The 20,083-nt window shown below is 43.6% G+C and overlaps 2 protein-coding genes across 2 annotated transcripts in view; both read right to left on the reverse strand.

Moving 5' to 3' along the window:
* Positions 1-6,790: 6,790 nt before the first annotated feature.
* On the reverse strand, positions 6,791-10,778 carry LOC143527502 (uncharacterized). Its single transcript, XM_077022755.1, has 5 exons — positions 10,609-10,778; positions 10,031-10,067; positions 8,854-8,908; positions 8,645-8,682; positions 6,791-8,538 (listed from the first exon to the last, which is right to left on the reverse strand). The coding sequence occupies exons 2-5, from the start codon at positions 10,053-10,055 to the stop codon at positions 7,250-7,252; spliced, it is 1,407 nt and encodes a 468-aa protein (XP_076878870.1). The 5' UTR covers positions 10,056-10,067; positions 10,609-10,778; the 3' UTR covers positions 6,791-7,249.
* A 7,376-nt stretch (positions 10,779-18,154) lies between these two features.
* Positions 18,155-20,083, reverse strand: part of asah1b (N-acylsphingosine amidohydrolase (acid ceramidase) 1b) — an 8,873-nt gene continuing 6,944 nt past the window's right edge. The window contains exons 12-14 of the mRNA XM_077013665.1: positions 19,995-20,083; positions 19,070-19,126; positions 18,155-18,953 (exon numbers count right to left, since the gene is read on the reverse strand). The exon at positions 19,995-20,083 is cut by the window's right edge and continues 35 nt beyond it. Coding sequence (XP_076869780.1) covers positions 18,864-18,953; positions 19,070-19,126; positions 19,995-20,083 — 236 coding nt within the window. The 3' untranslated portion in view covers positions 18,155-18,863. The remainder of the gene's footprint in view (positions 18,954-19,069; positions 19,127-19,994) is intronic.

The following is a 20,083-nucleotide window of genomic DNA, read 5'->3' on the forward strand; positions in this document are numbered from 1 at the left end:
GGAGAGACACAATTCAACAAAGGTGACTAGAAACGAAACAATGAACATGAACAGGCCTAAAGACAATCAGAGAATATGGAGAACAGGAGAGCAAAGAAGGACTCACGTACAATGACCGACAGAGGAGTGAAACAGAGGGGATGATATACACTGTACATATACAGGGGAGTGAAAACGAGACACAGGTGTGGGTACTGAGGACAGGGGCGTGACAGACAGAAGGGAAACCAAGGAAACAGGGAAAACTAGACGGGACCAGGGAGGAGGGCGGAGCTGGACGTGACACACATTACATTATTACATCATTGTTTGAATGATTAGTTAACTGAATCAACATCAGACAGATCAAAAGAATCAACATCTGAAAATCTGTCATCATCGTGAGGTTCTTGGGTTTAAGCACTGTGCCTGCAACCTGCAAGACACAACTCCTCAGGAGAAACAGCAGACAAGGTATCACAATAATCACTGGATTGCAAACGGTGATCAGCCAGGTTCTCCAGTTTGCAATTATGTTTTCCCAAACCTTCCACAGCCCTTCTTCTGTTATCGGTGGAGTAACAACCGCTTGTTTCACATGTTCTATGATGTCAGAGATGTTATCGTGTGAATCTGGTATGTAGAAGCAACAAGACACGTCTAGTACCCTACATAACCCCCCCTTCTCCGCAAAAGAAGAATATCCAAACCCTTCTGGTGCTGGATCACTGAAGTCTGGAGTGCCTTTAACCAGACGTGTGGACTCGAGTCACATGACTTGGACTCGAGTCCGACTCGAGTCACTAAACTGATGACTTGTGACTTGACTCGACAACATCACTGAAGACTTGCGACTTGACTTAGACTTACCTTTACTGACTTGGACTTGGAATCGGACTTGAGCTTTAAGACTTGAAAAGACTTGAAATCCTTATTTTAACATAATAAATAAGTAATATAGAATCACATAACTGGATCATTTTGTATTAAATGGTGCTGTAAAATGTGAACTGCTCAGCTCAGTTTATCCGTAACCGATCGGGGGAGGGGGGAGGGAGGAGATCTAAAGTTTATTCGCATAACTGTAATGAATGGAAACAAGGCTTAATTCGCATTTTTTTCTGCCGAAACTGCGCATTATTTTTTCAAAAGGTTTGGATGGAAACCCGGCTAATGACTGCTTGAGGAAGCTGTTCTACTTTGATACTTGAAGAAAAAAAAACATGCTCAATAAAATGTAGGCTACTCGTGTTCAACGGTTTATTCAGTTAAACATGAATTTGTAAGCCTACATACTGTACATTAAATAACATGTTTATTCAGCTAAACATGATATTTGAAATGTAAGCCAACATTTAGTACATTTAGTAGACATAATTTTCAAAAGTCAGTTTTGGTCCTCTGTAGTTTTATTATAAGAAATATTTAAATAGCGACGAATCTAGCGCTAGGACCATGCAGAAAACTACCGCTCCGAGCTCCGCTCTGGTAACACTTTACGTTCCTAAAAATGAATTTTCCATGAAGCAAACCTGGCGACTTCGTGGCTGCATCCATATAAAAACACGTATGATTTGTAATTCACAGGTTTAAAAACTCGTTCTCGCCCCTACTGTGCAATTTGGTTAGGAATACAGCCAAGCTAAACTATCAAGTTGAAAGTCATCATAGTTTGCTTAACCATTTTGACCCAGTTCCCAACCCAACTTTAAGAATAGATTAACGGTGATAATTTTTTTATCACCCGATAAGAGTATCAAATTAACGACCGCCGTTAACGGCCCACCACTAATATTTATAAAACAAAATAATAACAAAACATGAGACTGAAACACAGAATGCAGACGGGGACAACACTACACTACGGAGGGCTAGTGCTAAGGAACGTGGCTACAAGATAACTAGAACAAGGTAACATGCCTGAGAGCACGACAACAACACAAGCTACGCAAAAGTACAGAGGAGAACCATAACAACAAGGAGAGTAATGAATTACGGGGCAGTGGAGCACGAACACCAATACTAGGCTACTAATTAAATACAAAACAGATAACAAGATAACACAACCAACGATAAACCTAAACGAAAGGGAGACTAACGTCGACATAAATGATGAACAAGTGACCGGGAGGTAACGGGGAGAGACACAATTCAACAAAGGTGACTAGAAACGAAACAATGAACATGAACAGGCCTAAAGACAATCAGAGAATATGGAGAACAGGAGAGCAAAGAAGGACTCACGTACAATGACCGACAGAGGAGTGAAACAGAGGGGATGATATACACTGTACATATACAGGGGAGTGAAAACGAGACACAGGTGTGGGTACTGAGGACAGGGGCGTGACAGACAGAAGGGAAACCAAGGAAACAGGGAAAACTAGACGGGACCAGGGAGGAGGGCGGAGCTGGACGTGACACACATTACATTATTACATCATTGTTTGAATGATTAGTTAACTGAATCAACATCAGACAGATCAAAAGAATCAACATCTGAAAATCTGTCATCATCGTGAGGTTCTTGGGGTTTTAGCACTGTGCCTGCAACCTGCAAGACACAACTCCTCAGGAGAAACAGCAGACAAGGTATCACAATAATCACTGGGGTGCAAACGGAGATCAGCCAGGTTCTCCAGTTTGCAATTATGTTTTCCCAAACCTTCCACAGCCCTTCTTCTGTTATCGGTGGAGTAACAACCGCTTGTTTCACATGTTCTATGATGTCAGAGATGTTATCGTGTGAATCTGGTATGTAGAAGCAACAAGACACGTCTAGTACCCTACATAACCCTCCCTTCTCCGCAAAAGAAGAATATCCAAACCCTTCTGGTGCTGGATCACTGAAGTCTGGAGTGCCTTTAACCAGACGTGTGGACTCGAGTCACATGACTTGGACTCGAGTCCGACTCGAGTCACTAAACTGATGACTTGTGACTTGACTCGACAACATCTCTGAAGACTTGCGACTTGACTTAGACTTACCTTTACTGACTTCGACTTGGAATCGGACTTGAGCTTTAAGACTTGAAAAGACTTGAAATCCTTATTTTAACATAATAAATAAGTAATATAGAATCACATAACTGGATCATTTTGTATTAAATGGTGCTGTAAAATGTGAACTGCTCAGCTCAGTTTATCCGTAACCGATCGGGGGAGGGGGGAGGGAGGAGGGGGGCAGCAGCCTTGAATTTGTACGGAGATGACAAGCAACATGCTCCAAAAAATGATCCTGTTCAATTATAAAGATTATGCTATTGTGAATAAAACAGACCCTCCAGAAAGTCGCGATGTTGCGATTTGCAACTTCAACGCAACTTCAAGCAAACCCCGCGAATTCAGGGCGGTGTTGCAACTTCAGCCAATCACCGCAACTTTCCCGCAAATTTGACCAATCACTAATGTCGTCTTGATGTGACGTCGACAAACTCCCGCCTTACTTCCGTATATACGTTCAAGAGGAGCAGACTGAAAGCAGCATGAGCGACGAAAATAATGGCAAAAAGATCGGGAAAAGCAGTATCCCGGTACACTACATGAAAGCGGGGATAAACTGTCCAGATCCGACCCGCGAATTGATTATATATGGCCCCCTGGATGATATTTAATTACTATTAGAACCGGCCCGCAGGCCACAGCCGCCCGATGGTGTTTTGCACGCACAAACACTACATTCCCCACAATGCAACGGTAGCCCGTGAAGTCACTGCAGCTCACGCAAGCGGCGAGGGTCTGAGATAAAGTTTATAAGTTTAAACTTTAAATTGAGATAAAGTTTAAAGTCAGAGATAAAGTTTATTTATCTCTGATCCATATCTATGAGTTACTAGTTCGCTCTGGCGCCAACCACTGGCGATCGATCTCGATATAATACTTAATTTGTGTCCATTTTACAGGCCGCCCGGTAACAACTTACGTTCGCTAACCCCGCCCCCCCGTCAACAATTAATGTTCGCCACCCCCTCCAGGTTCAAATCTCACTTCAAGCGATCTTGAAATGTTGGCAACCCTGAATAAATAGGTAAATAGATAATTAAAATGGACTACTAAATAGAGGAAAACATACAACATTTACTCCCTATTGTAATGTACTCACAAAAAGCAAAAAAACACCGCAACTTCCATCGCAATTTTTTTGAAAAACACCCGCAACATCAAACATTTTAGCCCGCAACAATCACAAAAAAGGCCCGCGAAATCCTGGTGGGACTGATAAAAGAAGAACTGCGACATGCAAGACATGTGGAGTCAGGATAAGAGATGGAGATGCAACCACTTCAAACTTTGTTCAACATTTGAGGCTGCACAAACAAAAGTAAGTCTCTGCTATGTATATTTAACATAATGCTATATAACGGTTAGCTAGCTAACTGGGATGTGATAACTCAGGGGTCGGAAATTAACTTTTACAAGGGTCCACATGAGCAACTTGACTTTTGTGAGTGGTCCGCACCAACGATAATTCGAAAGCGGGGGGGGGGGGGGGGGGGGGTGTTAGGACGACAATTGCGACGACATCGCACTCAATTGAACCGAACCTAACGTTAGTTATTCTGACTAACTTAATATACTACTAATCAACTGCATCAATTGTGTTAAATATTGAAATTACATCTGGCGACTTGACTAAGACTTGAAGTTTAAGACTTGGGACTTGACTCGAGACTTGATTGTATTGACTTGGGACTTGACTCGAGACTTGATTGTATTGACTCGGGACTTACTTGTTACTTGCAACTTAGTGACTTGTTCACATGTCTGCCTTTAACTCACTATTCATCATCTGCAGAGCCAGTTCAGTCTCCTTTGCTAAGGAGAGTACTTGCCATGCCAGTCCGTTGACTTTATTAACGAGTGCAGCCACCCCCACCGGGAAGCCAAGAGACATTCCAGTACCTTTCCACAGATCCGTCCAAGCATCCCAGAGATCCCCGATACCAGGCCGGCATTTGTGATTGGCCCACAAATGTTGACCGCTTGTTCCTCTGGTTTGTGTCGCCTATGCACTCCGGTGGTTTGTCCATCATCAGATGAAATGTGGGTGCCACCATGGCTGGTAGCAGCACCCTTTCCACTCCTGTGGAAGATGAAGGTAGGCGTGCCGTCCGCACGCCCACATGTAACCGGCCGCGGTTCCTAAGGACACATTGCATGGAAAGACAGTGGTTTTATTGTCTTGTGTTACAGCACATGTTTTTGAAGCAGTGCCCAGCAGAAGTGTAGTCTGACACTGTGAAATTCCCAAAACGGTACCATTAGGTTGATGTGAGCACAAGCATGTGTCCCCCCTGTGGTATGTAAATTTTCCCTAAACTGTGATAAACTGCCTGGGTGCCTTTTGTCACATCAGTGGGAGGTTGTCGGGCCCTTAACTGATGCCCATAGGCGAGCAGGTTCCTCAGGCCTGTAGGTAGTCTGTGATACGTCAACAGCATGGTGCTCCATCTCCGAGAAAGAGCTTGACAAATCCAACATGGACCCTCAATCTCCAAGATCTGCTTTTGGAGTATGGCGAGTGCACAGGCCACATTACCTTGACAGTGTGTGTTAGCTCTGTGTACGCATACCGTCTTCTTCTTTATCATCTGTGGACTTCAACGTGTTTTCTACAGGCTCTTGTTTAACTAGGGGAGGAAGTACTTTTACTAGGCCCCTCGAATTACACAGATCCTTACAGAAGTATTTGTAGACTTTACACTGATAGTTTCCCAAGTCCGAGGACTTAAAGACTGAGCATCTAAACCTGTTACTAGCCCCCTCCCACCAGGTTATGGTGTCCTGTTTCCCTGCTCTCCCCTCCTGGGGAAGTGTCAACACCCCCCACAGGATGAGCAAGAGCACAGGGTTCATGGTCGGTGATCGTTGACCTTTCTTGACAGTTATTGTGCTTGTAGTGCGGGCACGCCCAATCTGCACTCCCCCACTCAACTGAGGCACCCCGAACACCCTCCTTTCACCCTATAGGAGCTGGGATGCAAACTACTCCATGCACTCTGCCTCTGTGCTCACCAGCTCCTCCTCCTTTAACCCTTCACGACCACCCAGTCTCCTGGTTTCAGGTTGTGCTGCAGACCTTCCCGTGACTCTTAGGCAAGGCCTCTTACACCGACCTGTGAACTAGCGACAAGACAGAAGACAGGTTTGTACAGTAACTAATCATGTATTTGGCGGCCTGCCAAAATTTTTTGTTTTATTTTTGTAAACCATTACTGTGCAATGCTATCATTCATTGCTCCTTTTGACACAAGGTCTTTTCCATGTGCCAATCTCACATACAAAGGAAACATTCTGTGAGGAAGGCAAACAAACAAACAAACACCCCCTCCTTCTTCACTGCTCCCGCCCACTGCTGTTGACAGGAGCTCGCTTATCTCTGCTGTGTGGGAAACATTAGTGTTATCAGCACACATAGTGTACATGGTGTTCAAATCTTGTTTCAGTGACTTTAGGCTGTGCCATTGCCAATCAGTGGGTTTGGCTAAAGAAACATGTGCCACACTGTTTACCATCTGTAACATAGCCTGCTTCGCTCTGCTCAAATCAACCCCTACCACCCCCACATGTTGACCCCAAAACATCCGTTTTAACACCAGCATCTCGCTCTGCTCACGTTTTCTGAACCATTTTTTCTCATATTCTACATCTGGTCCTCCCTCATGTGTGTGAGCTGTGCACCGCAACATACACGGATCCATGCACTCATCTCGGGTGCCAAATTGTTTATTTATTTTTAATAAAGATTTACTGACAAGTGAACCTTTTCAATACTCCTGTAACATATTGACCAGACAGAGAGGGATCCACCTGCGGAAATATACAGCTTTTATTTACATGAATCACGTGTACAGAAAATGGCACATGAATCACTAGCACTAAGATCAGTAGCGATAGCGTTTTCTTGGGGTGGTCGGGACGGTGCAGGGTCATAATGGGAGAGCAGAATCCGGGAGGTGCAGGAGGGCAGGAGACGAGGTCTGGGGAGTGAGTAAGGGTCAGAACACGGGAGATCGAACAGGCAATAGAAACGCTCGGTATGCGGCATGTGTCTGCAATACTCCGTGACTAGGAAGTAGTGGGAAGGTGTATAAGTATAGCTGAAAGGGGGCGTGGTGATTAGTGACAGGTGAGGCTGGTAGGGACAGATCAGGTGGCATTCCTTACACCTCAGAACAGAGAATCACAGCCTTGAAATGCAGGAGATCACATAGATAAGAGCTAAATTGAAATTGCACAAGAATTCTTTTAAAGATTTAAGGATCCTAAGTTATTTTAAAAAAGCAATTCTGGGAATGGTCCTTAAAACGTGGTTCCAAGATTTGATGCAGTGGAAAGAATTATTATTATTGTTGGTGGCTGGGGTCACATGACCATGTTGCAACAGTGCACTGGAGAAGACCGGAATCACAGCTGCACAGAGTGACACCTGAAGCCCAAATCCGACGTCGTACAGTCCTGCAGGCAGGAAAGCGCCTACAGCTGCTCCCAGAACCGCCACCCAGCCCGCACGCCCATAGCCGCGATCCAGAGCCCCCGCAGCTCCGAGGGCCACCCCAGCTGCCGCTGACGCGGCCAGGAGGGCCCCCAGGGACGCCCCGGGGCCCAGGGCTGGGGAGGCAGTCACTACGGCACCCAGCATCGCCCCTGAGGCTGCTACGGCAAATGTACAGACCTTCCCCTCTCCGCCACCGACAAAATGAAGGAAGAGCGCGGCCCCTGTGGAAGCCTCGCACATCTGAAGACCCAGCAGCATGACGAAGATGCGCTCCACCACCGTTAAAGTGGACGCAGGGAGGGCGTCCCGGTCCATCAGAGGGACCGGTCTGTCTCCGTCACGCAGCAGGCACCTGGTGACGAGGACCGTCACGGTCATGATCGCTGGCATGTTCACGTATCCGTCATAGGCCGAGAATTCACCCAGGAAAGGAATCAGCAGAGACAGAGTGAGAGGAGCAACAGAAAGAACGTCCAGGAAAATAATGTATTCGGTGAATCTGTACAGAGTCAATGCTATCATCTTACACAGAAAACATCCCAGCAGGAAATAAAACGTGTACACCAAATGTTCAAACGTGTTCACCTTCAGCTTAAAAATCAAAAACGACACCATCAGGCCGGCAAGTACGTAACACAGGACGTACACGAAACCGAATTCCACCGAAAGGGGTACGAACATGGGTGCGGACAGTTCCCAAACCCTTCCGAGCGAAGCTCCGGTCAGCATGAGTGCCAGCGCTGCTACGAGGGCGGCCAGCATCCCCGCTGTCCCTGACGCGCCGGGCAGCCCGTTCCTCTCTGTTTTCTGCTTCTGCACCAGATGGTACACTTGACATCCAGCCTCCACTCCAGCCAACGAAGACACAATGGCCACCAGGAGCCCCGCGCAGGTGAGATGTGAAAGAAAGCGCGGGTTATTTCGGGAAACCATCGCAAGCGTCACGGGACTGCTCATGGCGTCCCGTAAAGAGCCGGCCATCTGCACAGCCGTGCTTCCCAAGCACGCTCCCGCACAGAGTCCTGCAACCAGGCCCAGCGTCAGGACCTCCAGCGCCTCCTCTGGAGAAGAACAAAGATGTGGAGAGAGGTTACGCAGATGTCCTGAGAACATTGAGGAGAACTATGAAGCCCAGCATGAATCAATAACACAAACACATAAACTCACTACAGATGTAAGCTTTGCCCCTGGTCTTCTCTCTAGACCTGTGAGAAAACATGTTGATTTAATCATTTATTCTGTGATTTTTTCGGCTGATGGTATTAGAAGAAATGTGAGCTGGAAAAGGTGTCTGTACATTTCACCTGTATGTTTCAACCACTTAATAAACAAGTGTGGATTATGAAAAGTTATCTTTAAAAGTGCAGTGAGATTACATGAAGGGTAAAGGTTCATCGAGAAGCTCCTCCTGTTCTCTGATCTCCACTGTATCTGTAAAGATGAAGACTTGTGTTATCTTATTATGTTATCTTTCGTCTATTGTGCTTTATCGTCTTTCCTCAGGTGTTTGTTATAGGTATTGCTTACTGTTTTTTCTCAGGTATTGTGCATAATTGGGTTATAGGAATTGCTTACTGTCCTTTTCCTCCGGTGATGTGTATATTCAGGTATAATAATGACTTGGCAAAATTGTTGGGTATCATATGACTTTCGTCTAGTGGTTTTTCCAGCTTAGAGTATCTTGTGTTCAGGACTTTCTATACTACCTTGGAGATTCCAAGCAACTACATAGCACTTTTGTAAGTCGCTCTGGATAAGAGCGTCTGCTAAATGCCGTAAATGTAAATGTAAATTATAAACCTTTTTATTTTATTATAAAAATATTATTAAAATGTATCAGTGTAGAGTGTCCTGACTCATTTCAGAAATGCTTTCAGGAGATGATCTGAAATAGCTAGATGTACCTTGTGGAACAGTTAATTATTAACCATCAATTAATAAACAACAGTAAACAACAGAATTGGTGAATAATGAGAAACACGACGACTAGACAAGCTGAGTGAGACAGTGATGAACAAATATAACACTCTTCAAACACTTATCACAGTCTTATAACACTTACAGCGCTGTTTTAACACTTAACTCTCTTACAACATTAATATGTTTATTTGACATCTAATATTACATGCAGATTTAATCTGAACATAACAGTGATCATAATCTGAGCATCACACTATACTATGTATACACACACACACATACACACACACACACACACACCCTCAGCATAGTTTTATTTCAGAACTGTAGTTCCTCAGTTTACAAGGTCTCTGCATGTGTGAGAATGTCTTCAGGACTGATGGAAATAGGTGATGCTTCATGAGGCTGGATAGGATAGTCACTTCAAATAATGTAATATTTGTTAATAATATTTAATAGAGCATAACATGTTTTCCTTCATTGGTTTGGCATCTTCCCAATTATTTTAATGTAAAAACAGAGAAGGTATCCAAACTTTTGCCTGGTATTGTATGTATTAACAAGCCAAGAATTGACACAGAAGCCATAATGATAGATTCAAACATGCAGCACAATTCAAACAAAATGTCTCACCTTCCTCTTGCGGTCCCATAGCCATTCGTGACGATCACTTCAAAAAGAAAAGAAAAGTTGCTTCACTCACACAGGTGGAACTCCTGTATATGCTAATTAGGCCAGTGGCTGCTGTATGTGGCCAATCAAAAACCTGAACACCAGGATTCTAAAGATTAAAACGATGTCTCCAGGGTAACACATTTAAAGTAGTTTGCATTCCTTATTAATTCTTAGCTCTAGCATCTGGGGCTACTGTGGACGCAATATAGACTTGACATATCGTTAATGACAGACAAATTAATATTGTTAGGGATGATGGTGGCTATCAAACAATTACCCGAAAAAAGTTTTAACTGTGTTCAAATATCAAGCATCTTCATATCTACAAAGCCAGTCAAAATACAAACACTGCAATACACATTCCATCACAGACTGGGAAGCTCACTGCTAAGGAAAAATGAGACAATTCCCACAAAATGTTTATAGAAGTATAGAAAATGCATTTCTTTTACAAAATCAAAGATATTCGCTCAAAGGCCAAAGGCAAAACGTAAATGGAAAGGACATTATGACATACTGTACATGTATGTACTGACCTGACCTACGATGTAGACATGATCCTGCCACTCACGCTAATACAAAGTGTCCCGAAGACCTCCCAGACACAAGACCACCACCAAGAAAAGACGACCACCCAGAAACGTGAGAAGATGCTGGGAATTACAGGACCCCACTGGACATTACAGTAGAGAACTCCATTACTCCATTACTGAGAACTTCATGCTGCAAAAACTGATCAGGGATGGGACTCCCACAGTGGCCAATCATGTCTCGGTCTCTCCTCTTCTTCACCAGACAAACCCAATCTCACTTTCAGCGGTGGAATGGATGACATTATTGATTCCTTCAAAATTTTCACCGTCTTCCTCAACTCGGTGCTGTATGCAGTCTCTTCAGAGCGTCTTTGCGACAATGCTGCCATCTAGTGGCAGTGGACTCTTATTACAAAGCAAAAACACTTCAAAGGGAAAAGAGTTTATTGCATAATTCTCTAGACTGTGTTTAGAGTCTAGACCAGGGGTCGGCAACCTTTGAGACACGGAGTGCCAACTTTAACATGTCTAGTCAATGAGTGTGCCGAGTGGCGAACGTAAGTTGTTGAGCGGGGGGGGGGGGGGGGGTATAGATTAATATATAGGCGTATAAACGCCTCCGCTTAGCAGAGCGCTGAGGAGCGATTTCGATTGGAGGATCGTGCTCTCTGTCTGAGATTTTTTGCTGATGCTGCTCCAGTGTGTCGCGTGCCACTGATTATGCCTCCACGTGCCAACGGTGGCACACCATAGGTTGCCGACCCCTGGTCTAGACTTACAAGGAATCAAATACCAATATGTCTAAGCTATCAGTGTGAGAAATATTAGCATACACATCAACGGCAGATGACTATCGTTATTAAGGATGATGATGGATATCGAAGAAAAAAAACCACAGGGGTGTCTTAAGCAGAGGTGGGTAGGAACGCGTTACATTTACTCCGTTACATTTACTCAAGTAGCTTTTTGGACAAAAATGTACTTGTAGGAGTAGTTTTAATATGAAAGACTTCTACTTTTACTTGAGTAAATATGTGGTGAGAAAAACGCGACTTTTACTCCGTTACAATCGGATTTGCGCCGCGCGCGCTACCGTTACTTTCGTTTTGTAAATAATTCGTCTTTTCAATGAGAAGACTGACCAACGTCTCGTCTCGAGTATGAGTGACCAATCAAATGAAGCCGGTCAATCACGTGATCACATACGCAAACTTTGTCCACCGTAACAAGAAAGTGACAGAAAAACCTACCGAGCATCCCTGACCTCACATACAGCCAATGTTTATGTAGCAGACTGTATTCTGTTTAGGAAAACTGACAGGGGAAGAGTTAACAATGCTTTTTGTCCCCTGGGGGTTGCACTAGTTTTGGAGGGGAATTCTGGGAGAGCGCCTGTGAGCGGGAGGAAATTTTTCTAAGTAAAGAGTGGAAGACTGTTTTGCATCATTGTCTCTGTCATTATTTCTAATGACAGTTAATGCGCTGCAGGGTTGCCAAGTTTTCAAGATCACAGCAGGGCCGGCGCCAGAACATATACATTGAGGGGGCGTCAGAAAATTTCGGGGGGGCAAACGTAATTGTTGAGCGGGGGGGGGGGGGGGGGGGGGGTGGCGAACGTAAGTTGTTGAGGGGGGGGGTGGGGGGGTGGTGAACGTAAGTTGTTGAGCGGGGGGGGGGGGGGGGGGGGGGTGCGTGTAACGATTGTCGAGCGGCCGAGGGGGAACCATGTAGCGATTGTTGTAAAATAAATGGGTCTTATTTTTTACATTGAGGGGGCGGGACACCTCGCCTGAGGGGGCGACCCGTGGCGCCGGCCCTGACTTTTTTGGGGTGGGGGATGGGGGTTTGGGTGAACGTAAATTGTTAACCGGGGGGGGGGTGGGGGGGGGTACAAATGGACACAAATTAAGTATTATATAGCGATCGATCGTTCGCCAGTGTTTGGCGCCAGAGCGAACTAGTAACTCATTGAATCATAGATGTGGATCAGAGGTAAATAAACTAGATTTATTTCGGCGTGAGAAATCGGGTGTGTGGCGTGTAAGCATGTGAAGACAGTCAAATGCGTGTGTCTCACGCTCAATGCGTGAGAGTTTGCAACCTTGGCGCTGCCAATTGTGTCTACAAACGTGTGGACATTTCAGCCTACAAGAACTCAACATCAAATATGAGGAAACACGATGCGATAAGTTTGCCGTATGTATAATTTTGTGTAATGCTATATCTCTGAGGCATAACGTTTGTATGATGTAATTATTAAACGTAACGCAGTGCAATACTAAAAACCAGTTCTCACACTGATTGTACACACTAGCAATATAGGATGATTAAGTCTGCTACAAATTGATTCAGTTGGTGTCAAGTTGTAGCTACACGTATTGGCTGACAGTCTCATCAGTTAGTGCCTTTGTGGAACACATTAAAGTTACACAAGTCTAATAATTAGGAACAAACAAAAATACATATTATTTATAATAAATAATTTATATATATATAATATTTATTTATAATAAATTATTTTTTATCATTAAAAGTCATTGTTTATCGTAATTCAATTTCCCATGATGTAATTTACTGACACGAGACAGTACTCATGCATTTACTCACTACTTGAGTAGCTTTTAATCAAAGTACTTTTTTACTTTTACTCAAGTAAATTTTTGAGATGCATACTTTTACTTTTACTTGAGTAACATTTGGTTCAAGTAACTGTACTTTTACTTGAGTAAAATTGTTGAATACTCTACCCACCTCTGGTCTTAAGTAATATGGTGGTAAAGGCCTTGTGTGCATTGATGAAGTTAGAAAGGGATTGTTAGTAATTGTTCGGTTTTGGGAGGTCTGTGATGGATGTATTCTCAGACCAGTAAATGCAACCAGGGAAGTTTGGGCAGATGTGAGTGTTTACTCCCAGTAGTGTGTGTCATCATGTGTGTCATTTACTTTAAATGCAGGGGAGGTCAGAACACGTAACACAACCAGAATGCATGTTCACAAAAACAAAACAAAACAAGGATCTAAACAGAAACAGGCATGAACCAAGCCAAAGGCAGCAGAAGAGACAGGCTTTGCACACACGACAAAGACTTGCACAACGACCCGCACTGAAACACGCCAAACACGGGACATTTTAACGGACAAATAACAGCATGTGAAAAACAAGAGCAGGTGCAATTAACGGACGCACGAGCGGAGGAACCAACGGTATAGAGCTGACCCATGGGCATTATGGAACAAGAGATACACACATAACAAGATAACGAGACACGGGGGAAAGATGAAGGGTGGGCAAACGAAACCGAAACCATGAAAGCAAACCAGTAAGCTGATTACTCTTGCAAAGCTTCGACCGAGTGCTGCAGAGAAACCATCACCATCTCTCCTCCATCTCTCCTCCATCTCTCCTGCATCGTTGAGAACGTGTACAACACTAGTATAAAGGTAGGAACGATCAGAGCTTTTTACAGTATATTCCAGAAAAAGGTTGATTTGTTTGATTTGCATTAGTGCATTTTACCAGAATTTCACTTAAAACAGTTATACGTAAATGTATTTAAATATATGTATATGTAAATTAATTCCAAGACGTCTTATTTTTCCCTGATATTTAGACTGCATGTGTATATTGCTATTGAAAGACTTTTGAATGTCATGGTACGAACGCCCCTGCCTGTCAGCTGCGTCAGTTTTCATGTTTGTTGTGATGTCGTGTTCGTCCCAGGTTTTGTCTTTGTATCCTTAATTTAGTTAACGGATTTTGCCTTGGTGCACTTAAATTAACTTACATTTATATACACAAAAATATAAATTTTTTGATACATATATCAGTTCTCTTTCGACTACACCATAGAATAAATCACTGACATATTTATCAATTCAGGGTCATATATTGTAAATAAGTAAAAAGAAAGTTTGTTTAATGTGGTTGTTACACAATTTGGAATGGTCAATAGCAGAGGAAATGCACACTTTCTCAATTTCCCAGGGTGGTTTGCTTTCCCAGGGTGGTTTGACACAGATATGCCCACAGAACAGTTAGCTAAAGAGATCGGTAAGAGTGTGTACCTCTCTGCTCCAGGAGTGCACACGTTTCTTCTAGTTTTCCCCTATGGGAGGTTTACAGAGCAAGAGGTAGAGGTTCTTGAGAAGATGAAGAAGGTTTTTGGTGAAGACGTAACAAAGCACATTATTATTCTTTTCACCCATGGGGATGAACTGAACAACGATGAAATAGTGACAGATAATAAACACATAAGGGTAGTTTTAGAGCAGTGTGGTGGGGGATATCATGTCTTTAACAATAACAACCAGAACAACAGACAACAGGTGACTGAACTGTTGAAAAAGATAGACACAATGTTAGAGCACAACACAGGAAGATGCTACACCAATGAAGTAATGGAGGATGCATATGGATCATCATTGGGAATGTTCTGGAAGAAATACAAGACTCCTCTGCTGTGTGCAGCTCTCATATTAGCGGGAGGTGGGCTGGGTGCAGGTGTTGGCTACCTAATTGCAGGAAAAACAGGTATGACAGTCGGAGCATGTTTAGGTACAGGGGTCGGGGTACTGGGAGCATACTGTGTATCAAAAGGAGAGACAGAGACCAACCCTAATTTTAATCCTAATCCTAATCCTAGTCTAGGAAATGACACTACAATAGTTGCTAGTGGGGTTGTTGCTGGGGCAACGGTGTGCGGTGTGGCCCGGGCGTTGAGTGGTGGTCTGGCCACGGCTGTCTCAGGTGGAGCTGCAGGTGCTGTGATCGGGGCGGAGATCGCCGGAACAGCCGTTCTGCTGAAACACTATATGAAGCACAAATCAGCCTAGTTATGTTATCTGGTCAATTCTGTGAATCACTGACAGATTAGGTTTCAAATGTAAAGGGGGTCTAATCCCTTAATGCTTTGTGAGTCTCTGAGCAGATGTGAGTTTATAACACTAGTGCTAACACACATGCTATTGCTCAGCCTTTGAATCCATATTAGCATTTGTGAATAGTGGTTTTTGTGGTTTCTTCATAGGTAACTGCATGTATATCATGTACAACAGCAATAGTGCAAATTAACAGAATTGTGAGATGTTTGAAAAGCTGATAACAGATAATGCTGATAAAAATTACACTAATAACAGATTACACTGATAATAAATTACACTGATAACAGATTACACTGATAATAAATTACACTGATAACAGATTACACTGATAATAAATTACACTGATAATAAATTACACTGATAACAGATTACACTGATAATAAATTACACTGATAGAAGCCCTAATGCATACAACAGCCTTTAAGGAAATGATCTCTGTAATTGTAAACACTTGCTGTATCTCTGTTTTTCCAGTTTCACATCACTGTTAGTGTATAGTTGAATGTATAATTGAAATTGTATTCTGCAGGAGGAACGTGTGTGAAATATATAATCATGTATACTCAGCGGTCTTGAGGCAAAGCACTGCAGTTTCAGTTTGCAAATCAGTACACTGTACGAGACAAGAGAGATCATATGAGACAGTGGGGACTATATGACGCAAGGGAGACCATACGAGACAACAGATTATATGTTACAATGGAAAGCATTTGAGACAACGGAGACTATACAGAGACAAAGGAGACTGACTTGATGCGATCGGGCATCATATATTCAACACTTTCAGTGAACTCTCAGACGCTGAGAACACTTGAATGTTGTCAACAAATCTGTGTAAAGCTCGAGTATCTCTCCTTGTTCGAGTATCTTGACTTGTTATGTTTACACTTTTATGCGTGTTTCTTAGCACTCTCAAATATTTGAGTAATTACTCAAAAGTTATTATGTTTTGATTAGACTGTATATTTTAAGTTCTGTATGCTGTTCTTAGTTTGGAACTGATGTATATGTGTTTAGTTATTTGGAATCTTTACTGCACATGGATCAATGTTGATGTTTCTAATAACTGTATTGTTCTGTTGTTCTCCTTGGATCATTCTGCCTGGCAATTTATTAAATAAAAATCTAAATGTTCTCTAGAGTAAGTAGTGTGGAGAGAGGAGCCCCTCTGCACTCTGAGTCTTACAGAGAAGGGACCAGTATTATTCAAATGGTGAAGGTACAATCTACAAGGCAAAAATCAGAGTAAGGGCCCAGTCTACAGATCAAACAGCACAGAGAACAAACAGCACAGAGAACAAACAGCACAGAACAAACAGCACAGAGAACAAACAACACACAACAAACAACACAGAGATCAAACAGCACAGAGAACAAACAACACAGAACAAACAACACAGAGAATAAACAGCACAGAGAACAAACAGCACAGAGAACAAACAGCACAGAGATCAAACAGCACAGAGAACAAACAACACAGAACAAACAACACAGAGAACAAACAGCACAGAGAACAAACAACAGAACAAACAGCACAGAGATCAAACAGCACAGAGAACAACAGAACAAACAGTACAGAGATTAAACAGCACAGAGAACAAACAACAGAACAAACTGCACAGAGATCAAACAGCACAGAGAACAAACAACTGAACAAACAGCACAGAGAACAAACTCCAAAGTCAAGCAGTCAAAAACCAGGAGATGACGGCTCAGAAGAACGCTAGAGAGATGAGGACTGCACAAAGACAAATAATAAAGCCCCATGGGTTTAAACAGTCAGGAGCAGTTGGTGGCCTCTGGTGGTGAGACATGGAAGTACACTTGAGCAAGGGCATCCGTGGATTGTACTTTGAATCAACAGGTACAGGAGCCTGGAGATTTAATGGGTGGTTGGGTGTAAAATGGGTGGTTTTTCAGACATAACCGAAACATCCAAGAAGTTGAAGTTGTCGACCAGCCGAAGATGTAGTTGTAGATCTTTAAAAGTGAATGTAGCAGTACCAAAATGTCAATGAATCTCAGCAATAAACTATCATAATTTTAAGTCTGATCTCACACGCACACTCACACACACACACACTCACGCACACTCACGCACACACACACACACACACACACGCACGCACACACACACGCACACACACACACGCACTCACGCACACACACACACACACACATTCACACACACACACACACACACACACTTTGGAGCAGAACAGCTCAGTTCTGCTGAACCAGGAAACCAACAACCTTTAATAATCACTGATCTCAGATCTGTTTTCCATTACCCACAGTAACGTTCAGGCTTTGTTTAAGTGGGAAAACTTGAACTCTCAACTGATTAAACACGTGAGTAAAAACATGTGACTGATGCGACAGAATACTCAGAAAAGTATTCTCAAATTTTCAAATTTGCTCCGAGGACCGGATTGGGATTCTCTGCTATTGTTTTGCTATTATGCTGGTGGCATCGTCTGGGTTTCACAGTGGGGTAAGTTCAGCTTCACATACAGTGTAAGTGCACAACACAAGCATGCAGATGTGAGACAAACAATGTTTTATGTTACAGGTATCGAAACATCACCATGATGACACCAGAAACCAGTCTCATCATCAAGTGTTGACATGTTGTTTAGTGACAATAAAGACCGTATTCTGTTTAGTGTCTTTTTAAGTGTAATTTTATTTCCTGAAAATCACAACATTTTGGAAAAATTAATCAGACAGCAATCAGACATTTACAACAGTATCAAACAGCAGCATTTTCATCGACTTGCCACTAGATGGAGCAGTGGAGCACTCAGTCACCGACTATTCCACAACTTTTCCACAAAAAACAAACACACACACTAAAAACAGGCACCATACATTTTTAGGTTATTGTAATTAGCCGCTTATACCCAAACTCGGACTAGATGAATGATTTGTGTTTTGCCCACTAGAGGTTGCAGTTACACCCTGACATAGCATGGTGAGAGTTTATGAAATAAAGCAGTATAGATTCCACACAGCGTACATATAATAGTTTCATTTTTCATATTGTAATGTAGGTTTAATTAAAATCAATCACATATCAGAAATCAGATGTCAGTCAGTCAGGATTTCAAATCCAAACTGCCTCTCCCATCACCCAGAACAATAACACACACACACACGCGCGCGTGCGCGCGCGCACACACACACACACACACACACACACACACACACACACACACACACACACACACACACACACACACTGTGCTCTACCCCAGAACAGCGTCAGGTGTGATGCTGCTTCAGAGATCAGGTCTAATTGATGACCAGTGACGACTGGATGAGCATGTGGGTAGTAGAATGTTCCGGAGTGGCAGGAAGGCTGGGGGCGGGGTCTGTTACCATGGCATGCAGGGGTTGGGGCAGTCGCGGATGAACGACTCCAACTTCCCATTCGCAACCTCCATGAGCGTGGTGTACGTGGTCAACTACACGGGAGAGAAAACATACAGAACTCCCTTATCAATATATCAAACACCAACATCAGTGTTGGTCATGAACATCTGATGAAACGCTTATAGAGTTTAGATACAGCTACACCTACTTTGTTCAGCACTGGCTTGGTGGAAAGGACGTCGTAGATGGTCTTTATTGAGATATTCTACAAGTGAAATTCAGAAGCCGTCATCATATATCCACAGCAGTCACAGACTCACGGAGTCTGAACCATGTAAGATTAATAGTCGTGGTCCCCAATGGCAGTTCAGAACAAGTCAGCAGTGTGTAATTATTGGCATGTATAAAGAGTGAGTAGTCCTCTGTATTGAGACTGGGAACTAATGCTGTTATGCTATCAACTTCAAAATGCCTCAGCACACGTCACAGCACAAGTCACAGATCACGTCACAGCACAAGTCACAGCACAAGTCACAGCACAAGTCACAGCACACGTCACAGCACACGTCACAGCACACGTCACAGCACACGTCACAGCACACGCCACAGATCACGTCACAGCACACGTCACAGCACACGTCACAGCACACGCCACAGCACACGCCACAGCACACGTCATAGCTCATGCCACAGCACACGTCATAGCACACGTCACAGCTCACGTCACAGCTCACGTCACAGCTCACGCCACAGCACACGTCACAGCACACATGATAGCACACGCCACAGCACACGCCATAGCACACGCCACAGCACACGCCACAGCTCACGCCACAGCACACGCCACAGCACACGCCACAGCACACGCCACAGCACACGCCACAGCTCACATCACAGCACACGCCACAGCTCACATCACAGCACACGTCACAGCACACGTCACAGCACACGCCACAGCACACGCCACAGCACACGCCACAGCACACGCCACAGCACACGCCACAGCTCACGTCATAGCACACGCCAGTGTCAATGTAAACAATGTAATTAGAAGCTGAGGTATCTGAGATGTAACCTATATAACGTGATGTCTACATGATAACTCAACCCCCCATGGAGGAGGACACACGTACGGACTGTGTCGTCTGGTTCATGCACTTCATAGCAGGAGTTCTGCGGTCATCCAAAAATAGAGGAGCCTTCCAGTGATCGTAGTTGGTCT

Source organism: Brachyhypopomus gauderio, chromosome 1 (genome assembly GCF_052324685.1).
Source record: "Brachyhypopomus gauderio isolate BG-103 chromosome 1, BGAUD_0.2, whole genome shotgun sequence".
Classification (NCBI taxonomy): Eukaryota; Metazoa; Chordata; class Actinopteri; order Gymnotiformes; family Hypopomidae; genus Brachyhypopomus; species Brachyhypopomus gauderio.

Bases quoted from the DNA above. Each gene is read 5' to 3' on its own strand.
- LOC143527502 (XM_077022755.1), bottom strand. From the start codon at position 10,055: ATGGCTATGGGACCGCAAGAGGAAG. The intron at 8,909-10,030 runs GTGAGACATTTT...TCATCTTTACAG, and splicing joins TATGGGACCGCAAGAGGAAG to ATACAGTGGAGATCAGAGAA. The intron at 8,539-8,644 runs GTGAGTTTATGT...GTTCTTCTCCAG, and splicing joins GGGCAAAGCTTACATCTGTA to AGGAGGCGCTGGAGGTCCTG.